The following is a 24423-nucleotide window of genomic DNA, read 5'->3' as shown; positions in this document are numbered from 1 at the left end:
CGCACTCTGTCTCTCCCTCAAAAATAAACATTAAAACGAAAATTAAGAAGTAAAATATTGCCTAAAAATATTGTCCATCTCCATTGCTGAGTTTGTTACCCCACCCCCACCCCCTGTGAATTTCGGACCTCATTGCCCTCACCTCACCCTTGTTCTTGCCTGGAATTTAACTCAAGCCTTACTCTCTGGGCTTTGAGGATCATTAGCCAACACTGATGCACAGCGAGTATCCAAGCTGGGTCACCCTATTCTTTTGAGTTTGGGGGATGAGTACTGAGGTGGACAAGTGTGGGTCCCAGCAAATAAATAAACAAGACCCTTTCGGCGTCTGCTACGCGTGGTATGAGGGAGTGCGTGGGAGAGCTTACAATAGGGGTGGCGGAAGTTCCCTCAGGGGAGGCCGTATTTATGCTGAAACATCAGTGGTAAGTGGACACCATGGCCTGTACCTCTCAGACTTGCAACCTTTTTTTTTTTTTTTTTTTTTGACAGCTAATCTTTAATGAGCCCATAGTTTGTGCTGTTATAATGTATGTAACAACGGGCATCTGCCCCCGCCCCTCATCTCCCTCAACAACACCGTGAGACTAGGACTCCTGGTACATCTATTTTTTTCTTTTTATTGATAAGGAGACAGAATCCCAGTCAATTTGGGAAGATCACCAGCTAAGTTGGTGGGAAAAGAATGGGCACGTGGTGGGGGGAGGGGGAGCATCAAACCTCGCCTGCCATGATTCAACAGTTACTTAATAAGCATCTGGTATACTCCAGGAGCTGTGCAATTAGTTAGGGGCATATGTCCTCCTCCCCCTCCTCCTCCATCTACCCAGCACTTAGCGTCTAGATTCCATGCATGTCACAAACTTTTAAAATAGTCCATTTGCGAGGATGATGGGACTGCTCTATGACTCGATTGTGCTGGCCGTTACAGGTCCGTGTGGATTTGTCAATACTGAAAAGGGCGAATTACACCTTCATTTAAAAAACCTACCCCCCCCCCCCCTCCACCTCCACCCGCTATCCCCAGCCAAAGCAACAGGGGCGGGGGAGGGGGGGGGCTTCAGGTGGTCCCTGCCCTAACTAAGGCTTGGGCGACGGAAGAGCTTTTGTGGGCGGGCCCAGGTGCGGGACCAGAGTTAGCCACAGCGGGCCGGCGGGGAAGCAGGGGAAGGGAGAAAGTAGGCGCAGCCGGTGCGGGGGAGGGATGGGAAGAGCCCGTGGACCGCGGGGCGAACCCGGGGAGGCGGGGGGATGCCGGGAGAGAGGGAGGGACCTGCGGGCGGGTGCGCGAGAGGCACAGGCGAGGGAGGAGGGGGAGGCGTGCGCTCCGGAGCGAGCCGGGGGCTGCGAGGCGGAGACAGCCAGGCCACGGGCCGCGGAGCGTGCCCGCCCAGGCGACCCGCCCTCCCGGCCGCGGTGCGGACGGACCGACGGACGGCGCTGCGTGCAGGAGGCGCCCGGCCATGTTCAGCCGGAGCTCCCGGAAAAGACTCTCCAGCCGCTCGGTGAGTGTCCCCCATCTGAGCGGGGCCGATCTCCGGGTCCCCCCGGGCCTCCGCCAGCGCCCCTGCCCAGCCTCCCTCCGCCCGGCGGCCGCGCACCTGTGGCCCCAGGTAAGCCGGCCCCAAGCGCGGGGGCGCGTCCGGGGCGCGCGGGAGCGCTCGAAGGCGCGGAAAGGGTTAAGCCCGGACCCCCAGTCTGGGCGAGCGCGAGACCGGGAGCCGTGGCCCTGTGTGTCACAGTGTAGGGGTGCCCCGGAAAGCCCCCTCCCTCGCCTCTTAAGGCAGATCGGAATCCCAGTTGCAGAGCTCCACCGTCTAGCCTCTTGGAGCTCTAGCCGCGGACTTGACTTTGGGCTGTCTTTTGGGGTGTCCTCTGCTGCCCCCTTCCCAGGACCAGCAGCCTCGCCCTAGGCGAAAGCGCGATGGTAGCTTCTCCGGGACTCTGGGGAACAGAAAGGTCTTGCTTTTGTTTCTTAGAAACCCATGACCATGGTGTCTGGGGGAGACAAAGCTCCAGCCATGGCCATTTCTCAGTGGCTTGGTGGCCACGCAAGAGGTAGCCCGCCTGGGTCCTCACACCCTTCCCCACACGAGAGACCACCCTTGGGGCACCGGCAGCGCCCCGCCCCAAGTCCCCCACAACGGAGAAGGACTTTGGAGTCAAATCTGATAAGGTGGGGTGGGAGGGGCAGGTCATTCTGCCTGGGGTGCCAGTGGGGCTTTGGAGAGAGCCCCCGTGGTGGAAATATGGTTGTGTTGTCTTTTTGTTTTGAAGTTGACTGGACTGGGGCGGATAGAGAGAGGCCAGCCATGTAACGCCTGTGGTGACCAGTGCCCCGGGTTCGCCTTGCATAAATGGAGGTAGGATGCCTTTTATCCGATTCCTAAAGACTTAACACTTCGGGGGAGGAAACATGCATATATGCGTGTGTACATACATACATATATTTATCTCCTTTTGTAAATCTCACTTGTAAGTTACATGGAAAGAATGCAAAGCCTGTTCCTTTAAGAGTGGGGCTACATCTGCTCCAAATATCCAAGGTGGAAGTGGTGGCCAGACACTGGGGGATGCGGGAGAGCTGGGCTCAGGCTGCATTTCCCTGATGGGAGAGTTTTCTGTCCCTCCTACCCATACTCTGTGTATCTAAGTTGCTGAGCCCCAAACAGTGCAACTTGGCAATGTCTCCAAGGGCCACAGTGCATCGTGTCGAGGACAGCTGGTGTTTGCCAGTTGTGTTTTTAATTCAGCCCCTGTAACTCTGGGTCCCACCCACAAATCCACTACTGCCCGCCTGCGCTGTGTCAACCCTCTTCGGTGGCCAGATGTTTCTTATTAATGTACCGTGAATGTTGACTTCCAGGCAGCCCCAGCCTGGATTGGAATGATTATGTTTGGGAGATGCGGGATCTGGGTGCCCTCCCAGTGCATCTGGCTGCTCGGGCTCTGGTTGGGAAAAGTTGGGGTGCAGGCTTGCAGGCTCCCAGTTTGATGATGTCAAGAGAAGAGGTGGATCCTTCTTGGCAACTTCATGAGAAAGGAAAACACGTGACAGGAGACTATTCTCTGACATCCTCACACGTTCTCCCTTTGATGAGTACATCTTTCCCCTTTCTCCACCACTCATAGGGCCCTTTGATGAAGGCCGTCTCTGGACACAGGGGAGGAAAGGTCTGCTTTGATTTTACGTTACCCCTCTGTGCAGGCTTCTCTACTGTCTCCCAAACGGTAACGCGTGCTGGGCACCCAGTTAGGAGGAAACTCCCAGCCGGCTCCTTCAGAAATTAAATGCTTTTGTTCCTGCCTCAGATGGGGTCTGGCAGCCTCTTTGCCTTTGTTTCAGGGCACTGAGCGCAGCCCTTATGGCTCCCAAGCATTTAATAACTTCTATGTCAGAGGCACGGCTAGGCGACCTTATAAATATGTAATGGGCAGCCCTAGGCATCCATCAGTGCCAGTGCTGTGGCCCAAATAGTTGGCCCCTTGTGTGTCCCAAATGTGAACATGGGTGATATGTGGAATAGGTATAGGAACCTTCTTTGGTAAACCAAATCCATTATGGCAGGAGTAAGGGCCTCTTCCAGTCTGATCTATCTTGTGCTCTAACTGGTGGTGGGTGGGGGGCGAGGCAGAGTGATGAACAGGAGAGTGCTTCCCAGCTCCTCCCCTACTCTGGAGCCTTTGGGTCACCTGACCAGAGGCCTGTTGGGTAGTAGGTCAGTGTGGGGGTGTGGCCTAGCGTGCCTCCTTTCTTTATGACCTCTGACCTCCAGTAAGCCTCTCACCCTCCTTAGGTCTCGGTTTCCCTAACCATCAGCTGGGAATCAATGTACTTAACTCACGGCGTTTTTGTAGGGATGAAGTGAGATACTGAAAATACATTGCCCGGTATCAGGCACACAGTAACTGTTAACTATGTTTGTTAATTATTTTGAACTTCCTCAGGGAAGGAAGCGTAGCTTGCCCATTTGAGTCTGCTGGGTGTCCGGGTCACTTTAGACTCTGACGACCACAGCTTCTTGGAGAACCTTCAGCCCTTTGAATCCAGCTGATTTTGTGACGGGGGAACAAGTGTTGTATTTTCAGCCCATTGTGGAGCCTTTCTTTTGGAAAGAGACCCTTTCATTAGGCTGAGATGGATTTTCGTGAAGAAGTCGTTCCCCGCCCCCCTCGGCAGCAGAAAGGCTTCACTTTGGCTCCATGAATGGGGTTTTTTATGGTATTTCCAACCATTGCTGGAAAGGAAGCAGCTCCTTGCTTTCGCCCCCTCCTTTTCCCCCATGGGCATACTTTCGGGTGACCTTTTGGAGAAGAGGGACAGCCATTTCTGGGTTACAGCGCAGTGTTCTTTTTTGGCAGTTGGGAACCCACAGCGTGCTCACTTTCTGCTCTTCTGACGGGGGGAGGCTGTGAGGCGCTGGGAGAGAGAGTTGTGCCTGGGAAGGAGCCAAAGGCTGGCCTGACAGAGGCCGAAAGGCTCCCTGTGGTCTAACCCCAGGAGAGAGGATTTCCTTTACCCCAGAGGACCAAGGCACCCTAAGTATTACCACTCGGCCTCTCTGCTGGCATCTCTGCTTCTACACAGGTCCCCTCCAATCCACTGTCCCCCAGCAGGCATTCCCCCAGAAGTGGAACAGAATCGCGTTGCTGCATCCAGCACAAAGGCACGAACGTTCTAGGGAGGAAGCCTGTTGTCAACAAGGTTTGCTTCCTCCTCTGGTGTAGTGGAGGGCGCTAAGGCTTTGAAGTCCAGACGGAGCTGGCCTGCCGTCCTGCTCTGGCTCGGACCAGCTGTGTGACCTTGGGCAAATGACTTAGGCTCCCTGAGTTTCATTTCCGTCCACTGTCAACATGGGCTCTCTCTGCTGAGCAAATATTTGAGTTCCTGCTTTGTGTCCCACACTCTGGTCGTGCTGGGGATACAGCAGAGAACACAGCAGACTAGATTCCTGCCCTCATTCAACAAATAATTACATTTTAGAGAAGGTGGTCGGGAAGGCACTTTGTGAGGTGACATTTGAGCAGAGACCTAAATGAAACAAGGGAAGGAGGAGGAGGAGGACGACGATGACCCTGTTGATTCAGACCTGGGGCTGGAGCCAGCTGTATCACCATTTCCTGGGAGCTTGTTAGAAATGCAAAATCCCAGGCCCTGTCCTAGACTTAGCGAATCTCAGTGGGAACTTCAGTAGGATCCCCAGCTGATTCATGTGCAGGTTAAGGATAGAGAAATGCTGAGTTAAAACCCTTAGCCCTGGAGGAGTGCTTGGGTGGCTCAGTTGGTTAAGTGTCCCACCTAGCCTCAGGTTATGATCTTTCAGTTTGTGAGTTCGAATCCCGGGTGGGGCTCTGTGCTGACAGCCTGGAGCCTGTTTTGGATTTTGTGTCTCTCTCTTTCTGCCCCTTCCCCACTCGTGCTCTGTCTGTCTCTCTCTCTCAAAAATAAACATTAAAAAAAAGAATAAAATAAATTATAAAAAAAAAACCACTTAGTGCTGTGTATGCCACATCTCTGTACTTCAGGGCTCTCTCTGTGTGAATAAAGATGCCTAAGGTCCTCTGGAAGTCTCTTCTAGTTCATGGAGATTTTCCTGAGTTAACTATACTCTCTCCCCATTTGTATCATCACCCATACCTGCAGGGGGCGACTGTGGGGATTTGTAGAATTTCTCAAGAAGAAAACCCTAAATGGATTTTTGTGTCTTGGGGAACAGAGGGCTCACAATTGGCGAACAGAGTGCTGTCCTCCACCTGATCTGGAGCAGGTGGGGAGAGGTAGGCACCCTTCCCTGCAGGTGACCTTGCCACAAAGAAGCAGCATGTCAAGGCAGCCGAGGGCAAGCCCCACGGCGGCTGGGGCTCAGAGGAAATTTTCATTAAGAGGAAGATTAAGGCATCTTCATGGACTGTGAGCAGAACAAAATCATTAATAACTAAGCTCTTCGTACACTATGAGACAGCGTTCTCAGTGGGGGTTAATTGGGCTTGCTTGTTTGCAACCACTTTGAGCAGGGAGAGAAAAATAGCCGTTTTTACAGTGAAGATTTGCCCTATGAATACCTAAGCACTGCTGAATAAAAATAGTAATGATAAAGCCAGAGCCATCAGCAGTAACAGGGATGTCCAGACCTCCACGTAATACATCCATTTCTGGTTCGTCCTCACCAGACCCTGTGAGGTAGATTGAGAAACTGAGGCTCAGAGTTGTTACATAATCTGTCCCAGGTCTCCTGGCTATGGAGAATGAGTTGGGATTTAGCTTTAAAACCCAGATTCATTTTCTTGTGACTCACCGCCTCTTGTCACCTCTCTTTTGAAAGGCAGAGGGCTCTCCGGTCACATCCAGCCTGCAGGTGGATTTTCTTTGGTTTGCACAGTGTGTTAAGAGGCCTTTTTATAACGTTAAAATCCAGGTTTCCAGCTTCTCTTTGAAAACGCAAAGATGTGATAGCAAGGAGCCTACTTTGCTCCCTGGTAGCATATGAGTGCTCTCTCTTTAGATGGACGTGACCTTGGCTTGCCGTGATCTCTGACATTCTTGTTGCCGTCAAGGATCTCTTCAAGTATTTAGGTGACCTGTCAGGTACTGGAAGTGATTGGAGTTTGTAAATCCTGAGTGAGCATTCTCATCTGTCAAAACAAAAAAAGTGATTTAAAAAAACCAGTAGCTACGGTTTTAAAAGTGTGGACAGTGCCAGGCTAGTGTTTTTACATCCTTCTTGTCTTGGACTTATAGCAATCCTAGGAGACGGTGCAAATATTTATACCTGTTTTAATAGATAAGGAAACTTGAGTTTCAGGGTTAAACAATTTGCCCGAGGTCCTACAGCCAGCAAGTCGATGGTATTCCAACCTTGTTTGACTGCAGAATTCAGTGTCTGGACCAGGACTTTTCAGACTTGGCTTGCATGTGAATTCCCAAGGCATCTTATTCAAATGCAGATTCTGATTGAACAGGCTGGAGGCCCGGGCCTAAGGTTCTGCATTTCTCACAAGCTCCCAGGTGATGCTGACACTGTTGGTCCAAGGACCACATTTTGAAGAGCAGTGGTCTGGACCAGGGGTTGGAAAGTAAGTCCTGCTGGCCGATCTGACCCTTCACCTGTTTTGTATGGCTCGTAAGACATACGTGGTTTTAACATTTTTTAATGGTTGGAAAAAAAATGAAGGCTATTTCATGACATAGGAAAAATGATACGCAAGTCAGACTTGAGTGCCCATAAATAAAGAGCTCTCTGAACAAACTTACACACATCTATCTGTTCACGGACTGTCTATGGCTGTTTTCTTGATACAGTGTTAGAGTTCAATATTTGTAACAGATCGTATGGCCTTCAAAGCCAAAAAGCATTAACTGTCTGGCCCTTGATGGAAAATGTTTGCCAATCACTGGCCTCTACCCCTGTCTAGGGGAATATGCAAGTAGCTTCTCTGGGTTTTAGAAGAAAGGCATCTGAGAACCTTTCCGAATCAGGGCTAGAGGAAACTTCCCCTCCACCCTGGATGAGATTGGTGCAGAAATCAAAGACAACCAAAGAACCAGGGAATAGACCAAAGCCATTTCTAAAGGGCACGTGGAGATGAGGCTTGCAAGACCAGATCAATGAACCGCCAGTGGATTCTAAGCTCCTTGTAATCCCTTTAACGTTTCAGCTTTGCTGATAAATGTAGATTCGACCTGAGCATTAAAAGGCGGGCTTTCAGAACAAGCCTCCTGGAGCTGCACTTTCATGAGCAGCTGATGTGGAAAGCCCAGAGCCTTGGTAGCGTTGTGAGGTGGTTTTAATTATGCAGAGCGGTTTGTCTCTGGACAACCGGTGGCCTCTCCAGGCAGGATACTTTGGCCCATGCAGCCGCCCCAGAGGCAGTGCTCACTGGGTCAGCCAAGACTGCCTTGAAAAGCATCTTAGTTACCCTGGCAATTGTGTTGATTGATGATTAGGGTGGTGATCTGGGGAGACGCCGGCCTGGTTTCCTTTAGTGGATTGTAATTTGGCTAAGAAATGGGTTCCCACTGATTATTTTGCTTGGGGAGGAAAAATACGCTGTCTCGGTCAGTTGATGTGCCAAGAAAAGGGGGAAAAAAGGCGATCGTGTGTGTGTTTGTATGTGTGTTTGCACCCAAGACTTTTGCCTGGAATCTTCAAAGCAGGGAAGGATACTTAGCCCAGAACCTTGCTGTTTGGCTCACCTTATGTTATTGGCATTTGATGACATGCTTGTTGGAAACTAAAACACCGTAGTAGGATTTTTCTCTTGAGGAAACCTATTAGTTTATCCCAAGATATTATTATTGTCTCTCATTTCAAAATAAGGCATGGTTGTTATAAAGTATTTTTTTTTTAAATCACACGCTCGCACACGTGTACACATATAAAACTTATATAGCACAGAGAAGAAGACCTTTAATTGACTTTTGAGATCAGGGGTCAGCAAACTACAGCCAGTGGGACAAAATCAGGCTGCTGCCTGTTTTTTGTATAGTCTGCTCTTTAAGAATAGTTTTCATAGTTTCAAGTGGTTGGGGGAAAAAAAGAATAACATTTTGTGGCACATACAAATTATATGAAATTACAATTTTAAGTCCATAAATAGAGTTTCAGTGGAGCACAGCCATGCCCGTTCGTTTAGTATCCTCTCTGGTGGCCTTTGCAATAGCAGAATTGAGTAGTTGAGATGGTCCTCGTGGTCCAGGAAACCGAAAGTGTTTACTACCTGGCCCTGTTCAGAAAGTTTGCTGACCCCACAGCTAGAGATCTATTGCTTATGGCTTGCTTTTTATTTTCTCAGATTCGTTCAAATTATTATGTGTTAATAAGATTTTACAGAGAATATACATTCTCTATGGTCTTTTATAGCATACCTTTTGTTCATAATAAATATTTTTGGGGACATCTTTGCATGTCATTATATAAAGAGCGCAAAGATCTAATACATTTCTTAGCTCTTAGAATCCAGGGTATGGGTTATTGCTGAATTAAAACTTTTCTGTTCAAGGCTGCTTTGGTTGTTTTTCCATCGTTCCTGATTATATACTATATGATAATAGCTTTTCTTCTGCTTCAACATAGTTATGTGGAGCTCTTATCAAACTGTCCTCCAAATGGCTGGTGCCAAGTTCCACCCCTGCCGTTGAAAAAATTTGTGTATATTTATGTGTTCTTTGGGCTGAAACTTTGAAACATCTCAGCTTGCACAGCAACCTTGTAATTAATCCTTGTTTAATCACCCTGAGTGACAATTTGTACCCGATGGATAGTGAGGAAACACAGAGCGTTGGTGTCAGTCATTTGGTTTTTCAAAATAAATCTTATTTGTCTTTAATCCTGAAGGTGGTACTCACGTTCTGTTGAAAGGTTGTCATTCATCCTGAAGCTTGTGTTGGTTAAGGTCAGTGGGATGAAGGGGAGGGAGGTGGGGACCTAATATATGTGTTATATTGTGGTCTGTCGGTTCAAAAAACTGGAAGGTTATCCTTTATCTCTGCCATTAATGACTACCCCAGAGGGAGTTCCCTATGGACAGAGAGAGCATTCCCTCAAGGGAGTGAGTCCCACATCATTGAGCATTTTAAGATCAAAGGGATTCTACCTGCCTTGTGTATGGGAGGGCCGTAGGGGGTGATCTCTGGGGAGAAATGTGTACTTCGAGATAGTGTCATAAAAACTTCTGTGAAGCTTATGAGGGCTTCTTTGGGAGCACTATAGCTGAGTGTTTAAAGGGATAGGCTTTGATGATATTTGGCTGGAATTATAATCTTGGTTCCGCCTTTTACTAGCTAAGAATCCTTGAAAATGTGACTTAACCTTTCTGGAGCCTTTCTTGGTTTTCTCATCTGAAAAGTGGGATAATATCACGTACTCTTACAAGGTTGTCTTAATGAAATTGTCATGAGGATTGCATGGGGTAAAGTCATGTAACGTGCCTCATTGTGTGTGGTATTTAACATGGGCTCCACATGTTTGTGGTTGAAAGAAAGAGGAGCAGAAACAGGATTGGATAAGGAGCAAGAAGGTGTGGGTTCATGGCCCTGGAAATTGGAGATTCAGTGACCAAGAATAAGTCACTTCCCCCACCATGAACCGTGTGCTTCGTTTGTTAAATGTGACGTGTGATCATTAAATATCACGCGTGATGATTCCCGTTTTAAGAACTTCTGTCACAAGAGGTGGAGTCCCCTTCACACACACAGACACACGCACCCCACCGCCACCGACCACGTGGGAGTTCAGGTTCAAAAGGAATGAGAATTCCGGAAGGAATAGCAGATTCACATTGCTCATCGCACACTTAGCTGGAGACATACACACTTCAGATGAAATGGAGTTGAGTAAAATGGGGTCCTATACCCTCACCATCTATTTGCTTAAATGAGGTGTTCATAGGATGTTTGTTAAAACAACTTGCAAACCGTCACACGAAGGTGACATTTAAATTTTGCTCCCGGGGTCAGTATGTAGACAGGGGCCTTTTTTGTGCCTCGTGCCCACCAACTGCACCATGAAAATTCATGTCCAAGATGAAAACCATTCATCGTCAAGGAAATGCTTAATCCTTGTAACTCAAGCCTGCTTAAGAAGTGTCAGTTTTTGTGGCTTTTGGTGTGCCATAGCAGACACTTTGACCTATATGACCATTATGCAGAAGCTCCCTTTTGTAAGGCATGAGAAACAAGGATATTTATACAATGTTTGAACCCAAGATCCTACCCTGGAAACTCCCGAGATACGATCTGGCCTGTACCTGTATTTTGTTGACATGGTACCAGCTTTAAAATTTTTAGGAGTTGCCAACTTTTGACATTTTGTGGAGAAATCAGATTTGGGTTTTTCTCTGGAACAGTGAGAATTTCTGACAATTCTGGGCTCATATTCCTCCCTTCCTTTCTGGTGGGAACACATGTGTTTCACTTTTCTGCAGTCCCCACCAGTCTCTCTTGTGTTACACCTGGCCTGCCTCACTCATTGACATCGCTGGCTGGTTGCTATAGATCTCTCATTTTGTGCTACTAATTTGGAGAAGCAAGTGGGCCATTATGCATGACTGGAAGGCTGGTAAGAATGGCAGAATGGAATAAAGTCGCACCTTGGCAGGGGTAAATGCGCTGAGCAGGTTGCCTAAGTAGCGAAATTTCCTCTGTCTGGGAGATGCTCTTTGGAAGGAGCCCACACTGTTGAGGGTCTGCTCTGTCCTTGGCTTCTTTCGTGCAGTGGCCCATGGCCCCCTTAGAACAATTTTCTGAGGCACGTATTTTATCTGCCACTTGGTAAATAGGTGAGACCGAAGGAGGTTAGGTAACATGCCCTAGGCCACCTGGGCAGTAAGTAGTGGGGTCAAGATCGCAAGGTCTACAACTGAGAGAGGGTGTTCAGCTCTGGCGTTTTGACTCTTGTCTAAATAGCAAACTATACCTTGGGGAAAGCACTCCTATTCTCAGTGGTCTGGGGAGGAGGTCAGACTGTTGTCTACCCTGAACAAAATGTCTGAAGAGCGCTGGGCTCGTTGGTTTATTTGTGGATCCAGTCTTAAAGGTGAAACTCTTATAAAATCAAGGGGTGTGCTCTTGAACTTACTAGGGTGTCTGAAGGATGAGAGATTGGCTTCTTGCAGTTTCCCCATCAGATCTGCATACACTGAAGGGGGCTCCACTCAGCTTATTGGCAGCTTTGGTGTTCAGTTGGCCGGTCTGGGGCGCTTGTGAAAGGCAGGGGTCTGCAGAATGCCATTTGCATGTTTCCCAGAGGAGACCTCCACAGGAGAGGTCGAGAGAGAGATTACAGAGCATCCCCTCTGCAGCTAGCTTGAAGCCCACAAGCTAAAAATAAACACAATCTCCAGAGTTTGGACCTGTGCTTTGGAGCTTACGGTCCCCAGCGTTGTACAGATCATGACACCACGATACAAAACAGATGCAAGCACATTTGATGGCTGGAAGGCATTTAATGAGAGCCTTATTTGATTTTATGTTTGGTAAATTACTTGGGGATGCAGAAATTGCTTTCACAATTCTTAAAAACTGGCTCATTATGAATACGGGTAACATCCAGACCGGGTCCTCCAAGTTGAGTGCTGAGGAATTAGGCCTCCCGGGGGCTTATTATAAGAATGCAGGTGCTTTCTTTCTTCAACGACACTATGAAATTACTCTCATAATATAATTTCTCAAAGTCTTTTCTTCCACAGTCAGGCACCCAGGAGCACACTCCTGTCATTTGCATCCTCGATAACTTGGCCTTCAGAGCTTCTCCAGTGACTTACTGAGTTGTTTGCAAGTTACAGTGGCAGTTTCCTTTCATCTTTGTGAAGCCCCAGATTTGGAGGCAATAGAGGACAGGAATGTCTCCGTCCTCTTGGGTCTGGGATTATCTGAATTCAAAGGGAAGGACACGTAAATGGGTTTCCCTGCGTTCTGGGAGGTGGGACAGCTTACTAGATGTATCCACCTGAGAGGGATTTTGGAAAATTTTGTTCTTTAACTTTTAAAATCCTGGTGACATCAGCATTTTAAGGCAGTTTTATTTCTTATTTTTCAAGTAATTCCGATCAAACTGTTGGATGATATGTGTAGCATTAGGGTGTGATTTCCTTGTAGTGGGTTTTTTATGTAGAGTTTTACATAATGGTATTAGTTTGCTCCAGCTGCCAAAACAAATTAATACAAACTAGGTGGCTTCAAGGAACAGAACATATTCTTTTACAGTTATGAAGGCTAGAAGTTCAAGAACAAGGTGTCAGGACTATTGCTTTTCTCTGAAGGCTCTGAGGGAAAATCCACTCCATGCATGTGTCTTAGCTTCCTGGGGCTCTTGGCAGTCCGTGGCATTTTTGGCTTAGAGATGTCCCTGCCATCTCTGCTTCTATCATCAGATGGCGTTTCCTTTTATGTCTGTGTCCCTTTCCCTTCTTATAAGGCCTTGTCATTGGATTTGGGACCACCCTCATCCCGGATGATCGCATCTCAGGGTCCTTAATATAGTTACATCTGCAAAGACCCCTTTCCAAAATAAAATCAAATTTAGAGATGTTAAGTTACATCAGCAAAGACCCCTTTCCAAAATAAAATCAAATTTAGAGATGTATCTATTGGGGAACCACTGTTCAACCCATTATAATAATAATAATCATGGTAGTAAAGCAGATACTATTTTGTATTCTTCAGCAGTGCACCCGACTAGGGCTTTCTAAATGTGTTAATCTGGAAAAGTACAGTAGTGCTGGAGGGCTGGGTGTTGACTTTGGGGCACCTTTGTAGGGAATACCCCTTTTGAGTACCCTTTTTGTCTTTTCTAGGCGCGGTTAAATGCTTGCAACAGGCAGGGATTGTACAAACAGCTATCAGTGAATGGAATTTGCTGCCCATATTGATTAATTCAGCAGTCTGAATCAGTTGACCCCCAGGTCACCCTATGAAGTTCATCCATCTTGTTGTAGCTTTTGTTGGGCTTTGCCAGGGAGATGTACAAGAAATGAACTGATAGTGTGTGGATGGGTTATTTGTGGGAAGAACTCTTGGCCCCGGGGCTTTCAGTTAATGTCTAGGTTATTTAACTGATTCTCTTTCAAAGGGGGAAATGATGGGCTCCCTTAGCAAAGAAAAATCTTTATAATCCCGGAAATAGATCCCATCTCCACAAAGTCCTGCCAGGAGTAAGTTACTCCACTCCTCAGCTCCTCCCACTCCTCTGTAAACACAACCAAAAAAAGTAGAACATTAATTGCATGTCCCCACTCCCTTATTTCTGTTCTGTTAAATTCGGCGTGAATGGATCTAGGCTTTTCAGAATAAATGAGCTGAAATAAAATGAAAGCAAATTCTGATTTTTCCAATTAGCATTATCACATGAGTTATCAATTGACCATTTACACAGTGCGATGGATATCCTGTTCTAAGCACATGTCTTATATCCTTACATATAATTCTTTAAACCCTTTATGAGATAGACACCGTGATCCACAGTAGTTTCGTGAGAAGACCGGGGTGCTGCGTGTTGAAGTTACTTCCCCGAGGTCCCACAGCTAGTTAGTATTGAAACCAAGGTTAGATCTTATGACCCTGACTGTGGAATGGGCTTTGAGCACCATATTCTTTGCCTGGCTCCAGAGTGATCTTAGAGATTCTGAGCAGTGGTGGGGGTGTCCCCTTCCCGCCCAGAGTTTCCCATTGATTAGCTCTCCGTTGGTGCTTAGAACTTACATCTAGTAAATTAGGTGCTACTTACTGCTGCTGCTGGTCCAGAGAACATAGTTGGCGAACCACTACAGCCCAGCCCTCCAGGACTTACTATCGCATTAGGGAAGAACAGGTAAACATAATTTAAATAACTTGTCCACATTAGCAGTCTCTGAGCTTTCTTCACGCGAAGTAGTTTAGATTACTGCTAAGTGATTGGTGTTGATGTTGAGGGTCAGGAGTTTAGATTGGAAAAAGAGTCCCTACCCCCCACTTAAGCGATAATATATTCTTGGCCTCCTCCTCCTCCTCCCTGTCACGTAGAGGCCATGGAATGTAATAAAGTACTTTTCAAGCTCTTTCATCAGCTGGAAAGTAGAACCGGCCAAGGTCTGTGTCTGTGAAGATGACTAAAGATGAATGAGGTTCTAGCCCTGTGAGGTGGTGAAATAGATTGTAAGGCTACAGAAATGAAATAGTGTGTTGCTGGAATAGGAATGGGTCCTTGAGGCCAGCCAGGACACCTCCAAAACCAGACCCGAGCCTTTGTGCACCGTGGTGTGCAATAGAGGTGACCTGTAAAAGTAGTGGGGGAAAGATTTAATAAACTGTGCTAGGACAGGCAGCTTTCCGTCTAGAATTAAAAGAGATCCAAAACTTAAATTGAAAACAAAATTGAATTTTCTTGTGGATGAAAGCTTTTACAGATTTGGAAAGTAAAAGGCATACCTGAATTCAAATAATTTCTCTTTTTCTGTCCCCCACTCCATACCCTGTCGCCACACTGGCCACCTTTCTGGTCCCCGAACACAGTAGGCATATCTCCACCCCAAGACGTTTGCCCATGCTGGGACCTCCCCCAGATGTCCACACGATTTTTCTTGGCTTCCCTCTGGGCCACTCTTCCAGCATTTCCTTGGAGCAGCATTCCCTGGCCATCCCGAATATTGTGTCATCCCTTCCCTTTTCCAGGCTGCCCTTAGGTTTTCACAGAGCACTTGCCACTACCTGCCATTGTGTTACGTTTTCATTGGATTGTCTGGATCTTGATCTGCTCTAGAATTAATTATTATAGTCTACACAAGACTTCAATGCCATAGGATCTTCTTTTCCATGTCTTTCCATTCCCCAGCACCCAGAAGAATACCTGGTTATGTGTGGCAAAAATCCCGTTAGAATTTATTGACTAAATGAATGGGTGACAGGGAACCCAGAGGTCATAAAGGAAGATGACTTTCACATGAATAACTTAAAAATCATCAAAAGACGAATTGAGAAAATTATTTGTAGTGAGTGATATACAGAGATCTAACTTTTCAAAATACAAAACCACTCTAAGTAGAAAAACATGACATGACTCCATAGAAAGTTGGACAGAGGATGTCATTAGGCAGACGTGTGAGAAAGTATTTTGTTTCTTAATGACGTTAGCATTTCTCATGTCTCTGTTTATTTGTGAGTCCAGTATAAATAGGTGTTAGAAAATAGATTTGTGTAGAATGGCGAAGTTTGTGTTCCATGAATTACAGCATCTGTTTTCCTAGGAATTATTAAAATAGTATGCATACGCCTGTGTTTCGAACTAAGCTTTGTTCACGTCTGTCGAGAAGATAAAAAGACCTCTTAAGATTCCTTAGGATTTGGCATTGTCCATGGGTGTAAGCAAGATCCATAGCTGTGATCGTGGGATCCAAGAGATGCCAGGAAAACAATGACTATATAACTACAGCAAAAATTCACATCTATGTCTAGGAAATGTGGACATCTGGCCACTCAGGGCTGCCTTTCTGTTTTCTTGTCGCAGTACCTCGGAAGGGCTGCCACTGGCACTTAGTGGTTTGGACCCGGGGATGTTCAACATTGTGCAGCCTGAGAGACTGGGCCATCGCAGTGAGGGTCTCCCTGCCCCAAAGCCAGTGGCATTCTCACCCAGTGAGAAGTAATGCAAAGTGTTGCAAGCAGCAGATGCCTTTGGGAAGTGCCGCGTATACCTCTGATACTTGGAAACTCGCTGACATTCTCTGGATCTCAGTTTCCCTCACGTTGAGATTGAGGCACATAGATGATAGAATCAGGAAGGGCCCCGTCACCATTAACCCATGGTGACAGCGTTACTAGGCTTTCCTGCCGAAATCGCCAACTGAGGAGATTTTGGCAAGAAGACATTGAAGAGGAGTTCTTCACTCAGTCCCCTTGCTGGATAAACCAAACCAAACTCTGATCCCTGTAGATATGGTGTAGAGTTGTATATTACCAGGAGTGAATGTGTTTGTTCTTAAATCTATTCATGCGTGTTACACTTGGGACTGTAGATACATATGCTAACTTCATAAGTCTATGAAATATGGATGTAAACAGAAATGTGTTGTTATTTCTATGAAAATGAAGCTGAATGCTTGGAAATGACCCAATGATGAATACTAAAAACAACCCAGTTAAGTTTTGGGAAAAATGATTCTGAAAGACGGAATGAGGCAGAAATGGTAAAAGGACATGGATTTTTTTTTGGACATCTTTAAGTTGTGACATGGCTCTAAAAATAACCAAACGGGAATTTGAAGAAGATGCATTATAGGTTTGTTTGATATGTAACTCTGGTAAACCCATATTCAAAATCTCCTTTCTCCCTATAAATTGAATGTATGGCTATGTATTTCAAGAAAAAAGATACGTATATATCATTATTTTGCGATTTCTCAATGTGATAGATGCTGCTGGTTGTCCCTACATCCATCACCTTCTTCCTTAGAGATATAAACTTTTAAAAAATTTTTCTTTATGTGTGTTTATTTTTGAGAAAGAGTGTGTGAGCAGGGGAGGGGCAGAGAGAGAGGGAGATACACGATCCAAAGCAGGCTCCAGGCTCTAAGCTCTGTCAGCACAGAGCCCAATGGGGGGCTTGAACTCATGAACCGTGAGATCATGACCCAAGCTGAAGTCAGATGCTTAATCGACTGAGCCACTCAGGTGACCCTGGAGATGAAACCTTTAAGATATTGTCTGACATAGAGCCTGAGTGTTAAGACAGTATTTCCCAGCCCTCCTCCCTCCTAGGGGTTGCCATTTGACTAAGTTCTACTCAAAGGCTTAGAAGTTAAAATAGTAAGTGCAACTTGTGGGAGGTATACCTTTCAAGGGAAGGCATGTATCCCTGCTCCCTGCCCGCTGGAATGTGGATGTGACCGTTAGAGCCCAAGCAGTTAAATTGGACCATGACGTGGAAGCCCGTGTTGAGGGAAACAGAACAAGACAGGCATTACCTGGGTTCCTGGTGCCCATAGAGGCACCATCGTAGCCTTGTATCACATAACTCCATGCCGTATTTACGTGCCAGAGAAATTAGTTTTTATCTTGTTTAGGCCATTACTGTTGTCGATTTCAGTCAACCACAGCCTAAATTCATGCCACCTGGTTGGACTACAGATGTTGGTCATGTTGGATAAAAGGTTCTAATATCTTAGCTACTGCCCAAGGGTCAAAAATTAGTTTAGACTACTTTTGAAGGATTTAGAGCTGTCATTTCTAGCAATAGGATATGTACTGTGTTCTCAATGATGGAGGATCCAAAATCGTGGTTTTAATTTCGGGAGTGCTTGCTAAAGGCAGGTGTGCTATTCCAGAATACATTGTTCTGAGGTAGAGATGACTTCATCTGAAACCTTCAGGTTTCATCAGTTACTAGAGTAAATTCAATTACACATGGTTATAATAAGTATTAAAGCGAGAGTATTTCCTTCCCCTATAGTTCAACTTCTCTGTGAATCTGCGCCATTATCTATCGAGGAATAACCTGGAACATTTCAGGAAAGTCCTCATATAGCACTGATTTCACCCTCTGAAAAAGTGCATATTCCATTTTGGTATGCATTTAGAACTGCTTATTTTAGGATTAAAGGGTATAGAATGAAGGGATACGATTAATCCCTTTGATAGCCCCTATCATTTTACCAGCAGACTAGGCAGAGAGCCTGGGTTCACATTACATACGTGGAGAAGTATGCCACAGTGCTACTGTGAAACCTTACCGCCTTTGTGTGAACAGAAAACGGCATGTGCCTTTTTAACCTCTTAATTCAATAATCACCATTCAAAAACTTTGCTTGCTGGAAAGTCTGCCTTGTTGCCTATATTGCAGGATCGTTTCGTGTGAAAGGCTTTAAGCTGGAATTGCCTTTTTGATGGACGTTCCTGACCAGCTTCTCCAAATTATCTGGGAAGAGTGTTAAATTGGTAATAAAAACATGAGAAAAAATGGGATGACATTTTGGGGTCAAGTTTGATTTATAAAACACATTGGGAAGTAAAAGCATACAGGGAATTTATTCACTCTAGAAAATTGGTTTGGGTGCCTGGGGGGCTCAGTTGGTTAAGCTTCGGACTTTTGATTTAGGCTCAGGTCATGATCTTGCGGTTCGTGGGACTGAGCCCCATGTTGGACTCCGCGTTGACAGTGTGGAACCTTATGTGGAATTCTCTCTCTCCCTCTCTCTCTGCCCTTCCCCTACTTGTGTGCGCATGTATGCTCTTCTCTCTCTCTCTCAAAATAACTTAAAAAAAAAGAATTTATTATGTACTTTGGCCTCACATGCCATGAAATATAGTAATAATTGTATCAAAATTATATATTTTGAATTAGCTGGATGTCCTTCCTTGATGCATATATATATGTATATATATATGTAGGTATGCATATATTTTATGGATATGTCCTTATGAATATACATGTGTGTATGTGTACATAACTTTTGCTTTTTAACACAGATGGTGGCATACCATAACTACTTCCTCTGTGTCATTCAACAATAGATCTTGGAGAGCTTTTAGTATCAGTATACATAAATAATGTTTAAAAAGAAAAAAAGACTTAAAAAGCCCCGTTGTATAGATGTACCATGATTTATTTTTATCAGTTCTCCACTGATGATCATTAAGGGTGTTTAAAAATGTCTGGTTATTGTGAACGTTCCTTTAGCAGACATTCTTATCTGTGGATCATCGTTGCCTTTATACATGAAAATACCTATTGGATACATTTATAGAAGTGGAATCACTGAATCAAAGGGTATACACATTTCATTTAGATACATATTGCCAGAAGGGGAAAAAGTTGGCTTTTGAAGATGTGTCTATCTGTGTGTATGAGGGTAGAAGACTGATTTCCAATGGCTAAGCATTTAAGTTCAACAAACTTTTCGGAATGCCAATTAAAAACTTCTTTTTTATGGCGCTAAAGCATACTCAACTGGAATGTCATTTGTATTCATTACTTTGATTTGCCAACCTCAGGGTTTTGCAAAACCACTACACGGGATTTAACGTCACTGGACTGAGATAGGAGCTACTGAGTATTTTCCTCCTCTTAGAGTCTCTGCAGTAAGACAAGGGCGGACACACTGCCAGCAGTCAGCCACTGATCATGCCCACCGGACAGTACTGAATGTTCGGTTCATCGTAATGGAAGTTCACATTCTGCCCCAAGGTTAGGTGGGAGGAGGCAGTGGGCTGGGAAATCATGATTTCGGAGCTTCTCTGTTCTGCCTCTAATTTTACTTCATCTCATCTCTGGGTCTCGGTTGACACATTTGTAAACATCAAGGGATTGAGCAAATAAGCGAAGGAAGCCCCTTTGGCTCCTGTTCCCCATCACACCCTCCAGAAATGTTTTATAAATTCAACCTTGAACCCAGTTTGAAAATCGCAGGTTAAATGTACCTGGAAGCCTTGTCTTCTGTCTCCGCCGTATCCCCACTCCCCTCCCGACCACTGTTCTTGTTTCAGCGGCTGCCCTTGCCCCCAGCAGCTCTCCCCCACATCCACCTTTTCACCCCACTAATCGATTTTCCACACAGCACTCAGATACGAAGCAGTAGTTCTTATGAAATATTGAGCAGATACAAACATACTGATAAAATATGTATAAGGCTTAAACAACAGCAGCCCAGTGGGTGCCTGTGAATGTACCACCTGGCTTTAGGAAAAAGAACCTTGTCACTACCTTTTCTGATTCCATCCTCTCCCCTCACCCCTTCCACCGAGAGGCAACCGTTCTCCTGAATTAGGAGTTTATCATCTCTTTGCTTTGCTTAGGAGTTTTGCCCCACGTCTGTCTCCCTGATAGTATTTTGCTTGCTTCTGCAGTTGTTCTTTGGGATAAATGTGCAAGAGCTTCCCTGAAGCAGGTACCCAGGAGTGGCCTTGCCGGGTCACGGGTGTGCTCCCCGGGGGACTTTGGTAGATAAGGACGATGTTGTTTTCCTGAAGATGTTTCTTTCAGTTGACGCTCCCATCAGTGGGTAAGGCGCTCGTTTTCCTCCTCGCCCACACTTGACTTTGTCCAGTCTCTCCTTAGTCCTTGTTTGCTCTGCCTGGAATGTTCCTTCTCGTCTCTCCTGGCACTGGGTGCCCCTCCTCTCGACTCTAGCTCTCAGTTTAAATGTCACCTTTTCCAATCACTTCTCCCACCACACGCCCCTTTGTCCCAAGTCTGTAAGCTCTAGGAGGGTGGGACCCACATTGGCCGGTTTGTCACTGCGTTCTCCCAGGGCCCAGCACAGTGCCGGGCACATCGTAGGTGCTCAGTACATAGTCGGTATGATGAATAAGTGGCTGAGTGAGTCAGGTCCTTCCTTTCCCGGCCCCTTGGTCCAGTGACAGGAAATAAGGATACGAGAAAGTTAAAGGGAACCTACTTTATGTTTGCATCTGCTTTAAGGCAGTTTTGTGATGGAGATGATATCTGAAGACCTTCTTGGCAGGCGTGTAGATGGTATGTGACTCTGGGAGAGCAGAACATTTCTAACACCGGCTACCGAAAATGATGTCTGTTTGAAATAATTGGATACACAGAGCATAAGTAAGTGGGAGTTTTATGCTTGCCTTCAAAGGAAGAAAGGTGAGTGGAGGTGCTCTTGGTGTGCAGAATTAACCTATATTGCAGCTAGCGTTATGTGCACCCGAAAAAGAGTAAGTGATCCCAGATGACAGGCCTGGGCATGTTTTACTCAAGCGCCCAGATTCCCATTGTGGACATCAAAATGTACTGGTGGGCGTTTATTTTCTTTCTTTATCTTTAAATTGTTTTCTTGTTAACATTTATTTATTTTTGAGAGAGAGAGAGAGAGAGACAGAGACAGAATGAGAGCAGGGAAGGGGCAGAGAGAGAGGGAGACACAGAATCCGAAGCAGGCTCCAGGCTCTGAGCGATCAGCACAGAGCCCGACACAGGGCTCGTACCCGTGAGCCGTGGCATCATGACCTGAGCCCAAGTTGGACGCTTAACTGACCGAGCCACCCAGGCGACCCGACATTTGCTTTTCTGCCTGCACTCATGGAACTGGATTCTTTCAGTTCTTCGTAGTAGCACAAGCCCTCTGAAATGAGCGTGTTGGGAGCTGGGCGGTGTAGCTGCAGTCCTAGGCACGCTGCGGAGGGGGTGGCGGCCTGCCATTGTTGAAAATTAAGGTAAGGAAGTGCCCAGAGTGATGACCATAAAGAATGAAATCCATGACACGGAGTCACTCGGCTGGCAAAGCCCTTTGTCACACAGAGTCTTATCAAGTTGAAATGGGAGGAAGGAAACATGTGCCCAGCATTCCTGAGAAATCCCAGCAACGGGGATGCTGCACAGGGGTGTTGATAATAGGCTCCAGCGGGAATCTCACTTGGCTCTTTGACCGGCTCTGTAAACTTGGGCATGTGACCTAGCTTCTCTATGCCTCAGTTTTCTCATCTGTAACATGGGAATAACAATACTCTGTCTCATAACAGGTTTCCTTCCAGTGCAGAATAAGTGATATAAGGAAGGTAAGCCATTTGGCTTAGTGACTAACACATAGGAAGTTTTTGATTTTTTTTTTTTTTTTAAAGAATTATCTTTCTTTTATACATAAGCGGGCAGGGGCTGTATAAGAGAGGTTGACTTACTGGAGTATGTATTTGGAAGGGGCTCAGAACCCAGATCTGGGAGTGTTGACCACTGTTCTCTGGACTCCCTACTCTCTACTCTTGAGATTAGCTAAGATACCTTAAGCCTTTCTTAATTAAACTGTTGGTGGGAAGGGACTACTCTTCTTTTTAAGAAGATTTTGCAAGTCCTTTTTTGCTTTAATACATTTTTTTTTTTTTGCTTCAATATATTTCTTAATCAGTTACGACTTAAACCGTGAGGATTAAAACTAAGGAATTGGCAGTAGGCTACAGGTACAAATGACTTTGAAGATTTGTTAAAAATGGAGTAAGAAGAAAAGAGAGGCTAAGGAGAACTGTCAGCATCGGCCGCCAGACCACCTTCTTGTCGGGGAAGGAGGCTTTGAGGGCTTCTCTGTGGCCCTGGCTTGTTTGCTGACCTTGGAGGCCCTCTCTACCTCTGTGGCCAAGAGGATGTGCCTTTTTTTGGGAAAAGTCAGCTCAGTGTGAAAAGGACAGGCAGGCTGACTTGTGATAATCAGTGACCCAGTGAGGTAGAAAAATCTTCCTCTAAAGCTGCTTACTTCCCATCAGCTCTTGGATCCCCCTGCTTCAGCCCTGGCCTGTGGCTGACATCCTTCTAGAACAGCGTTTCTTAACCTGGCCACCCCTGGATAAAATTCAGAGTGCCTCTGAACTTGGGTAGAGATAATTTTGCATCTTTTTTTTTTCTAGTAACCCTTAGTTGAACGTCAGCATTTCCCTCAATTATGAAGATAACAAACCCCTGTAATTGCAATACCTGTGACTCTGGCCCCAATACAAATTCCAGATGTCTTCATGTCACATGGTAATCGTGGAAGTCATCTTGAAATATCATTGACTTAGAAATTAGGCTGCTGAGAAATTATGGTAGTTATCAGACTTGCTGTTAGATTTTCACGTATTATATGTTAATAAGTATATTATCACCATTTTTACCAAACTTACATAGCATAGATAACTTATATACTCTATGACATATACTGTATCCTCAGTTATATAGTATATAGACGGTATATACTAACATACAAGGATATAAAGTGTGGCCTCAAGTTTAAAAACTTTAATAACTAGATACTTTAATGTAAGCTAGTTTCCCTTACCTTCTGTTACATTTTATTTTACATTATTCATGGGCTTCACCAGATGCCCCAGAGGACAGTAAGGCACAGAGAGATGAAGAATTCTGACACTTGTCTGGAGAGAGGAGATGGGATTGGGGACACTGCCTCACATACTTTGTTGTTTCTCTTTAGGAGTCTGTGAACACAGTAGAACTGCCAGTTTGGGGAGGAAGTTTGGCTTTTTGTAACCATACCCTGTTTTTATTTATTTATTGTAAGTTTGTGTATTTTGAGACAGAGCACAAGTGCGTGAGCGGCGGAGGGGCAGAGAGAGAGGGCAGGGAGAGAAGCCCAAGCAGGCTCCGTGCTGTCAGCACGGAGCCCAGTGCGGGGCTCGAGCCCACGAACTGTGAGATCACTCCTGAGCCAGAACCAGGAGCCGGATGCTCAACCGACTGAGCCACCAGGTGCCCCAGAGTAGTGTTTATTTTTAAATCAGACATTGCTGTTCACAACTGAGAGGTGTGTTGCTCTTCTGAGACTTGTTCCCTCCCTTAAGTGTCCTGTGAAGCGTCTTTTTGTCTGATTGGCTCAGGACCGGGTCAAAAGCAGAACCTCCAGAGGTGAATAAGAGCTTCGGTGTTTCTGCCTTTCCTCCTGCTCACTGAAGATCCCACTGCACGCACACGGTGTGCCCTTTGGCCCTTGTCTCCAGCCCTCATCCTGATCAGAGTTTGAAGAGGTGAGAAGGCAAGACCAGGGCATCCCCACGCGTCACCAAAAACACCTCCGGCAACTGCCACGTGCTGCGATCCATTCGCTTGCAAGAGGCCAGGCCTGGCGGTTCCCTGTTTCTCACCCGGGAAGCACCGCTTCAGACATAGCTTCCCAAAGCCAGCCCCTCCCGGGCCCCCTCCGTGCCTTCAGCCCAATCTGTCGCCCTTGCTAGGCATCAGCTGCAGGTGGAGGTTCTGTTGAGGAAGCCTCGCTCTGGTCTCAGACTGCCTCAGTTCCCATTCTGGCGTCTGTCCTGGGCAGCTGTGTGTCTTTGGGCAAGTTAGTTAGCCTCTCTAGGCTAGTGAAGCCTGCATCTGTGACCTTTCTGGGCTTCACTTTCTGTTCCCACATCTATGAACTCAGGATGGGAATAGTACTTCCCTTGTAGGGTTGTGAGAAAAATGAAGTAAGTTAACGAGCAGTGTGTGCCTCATGAGAAGCCCTTGGTTATGAGTTGGCTGT

General features: G+C 46.0%; 1 protein-coding gene across 2 annotated transcripts in view; it reads left to right on the top strand.

Moving 5' to 3' along the window:
- The first annotated feature begins 1284 nt into the window (after nucleotides 1–1284).
- Nucleotides 1285–24423, top strand: part of PRICKLE2 (prickle planar cell polarity protein 2) — a 322185-nt gene continuing 299046 nt past the window's right edge. Inside the window, exons 1-2 of one of the 2 annotated variants that reach the window (XM_019469823.2) lie at nucleotides 1285–1505; nucleotides 2278–2363. In XM_019469823.2, the coding sequence (XP_019325368.1) occupies nucleotides 1464–1505; nucleotides 2278–2363 (128 nt within the window). In that variant the 5' untranslated portion in view covers nucleotides 1285–1463. Of the gene's footprint in view, nucleotides 1614–2277; nucleotides 2364–24423 lie in introns of both variants that reach the window. The other variant, XM_019469822.2, reaches the window with a different exon arrangement.

Source organism: Panthera pardus, unplaced genomic scaffold (genome assembly GCF_024362965.1).
Source record: "Panthera pardus isolate Hobbes unplaced genomic scaffold, ASM2436296v1 HiC_scaffold_8, whole genome shotgun sequence".
NCBI lineage: Eukaryota > Metazoa > Chordata > Mammalia > Carnivora > Felidae > Panthera > Panthera pardus.
Note: the sequence above shows the minus strand (reverse complement) of the source record. Positions and strands in the feature narration are given on the sequence as shown.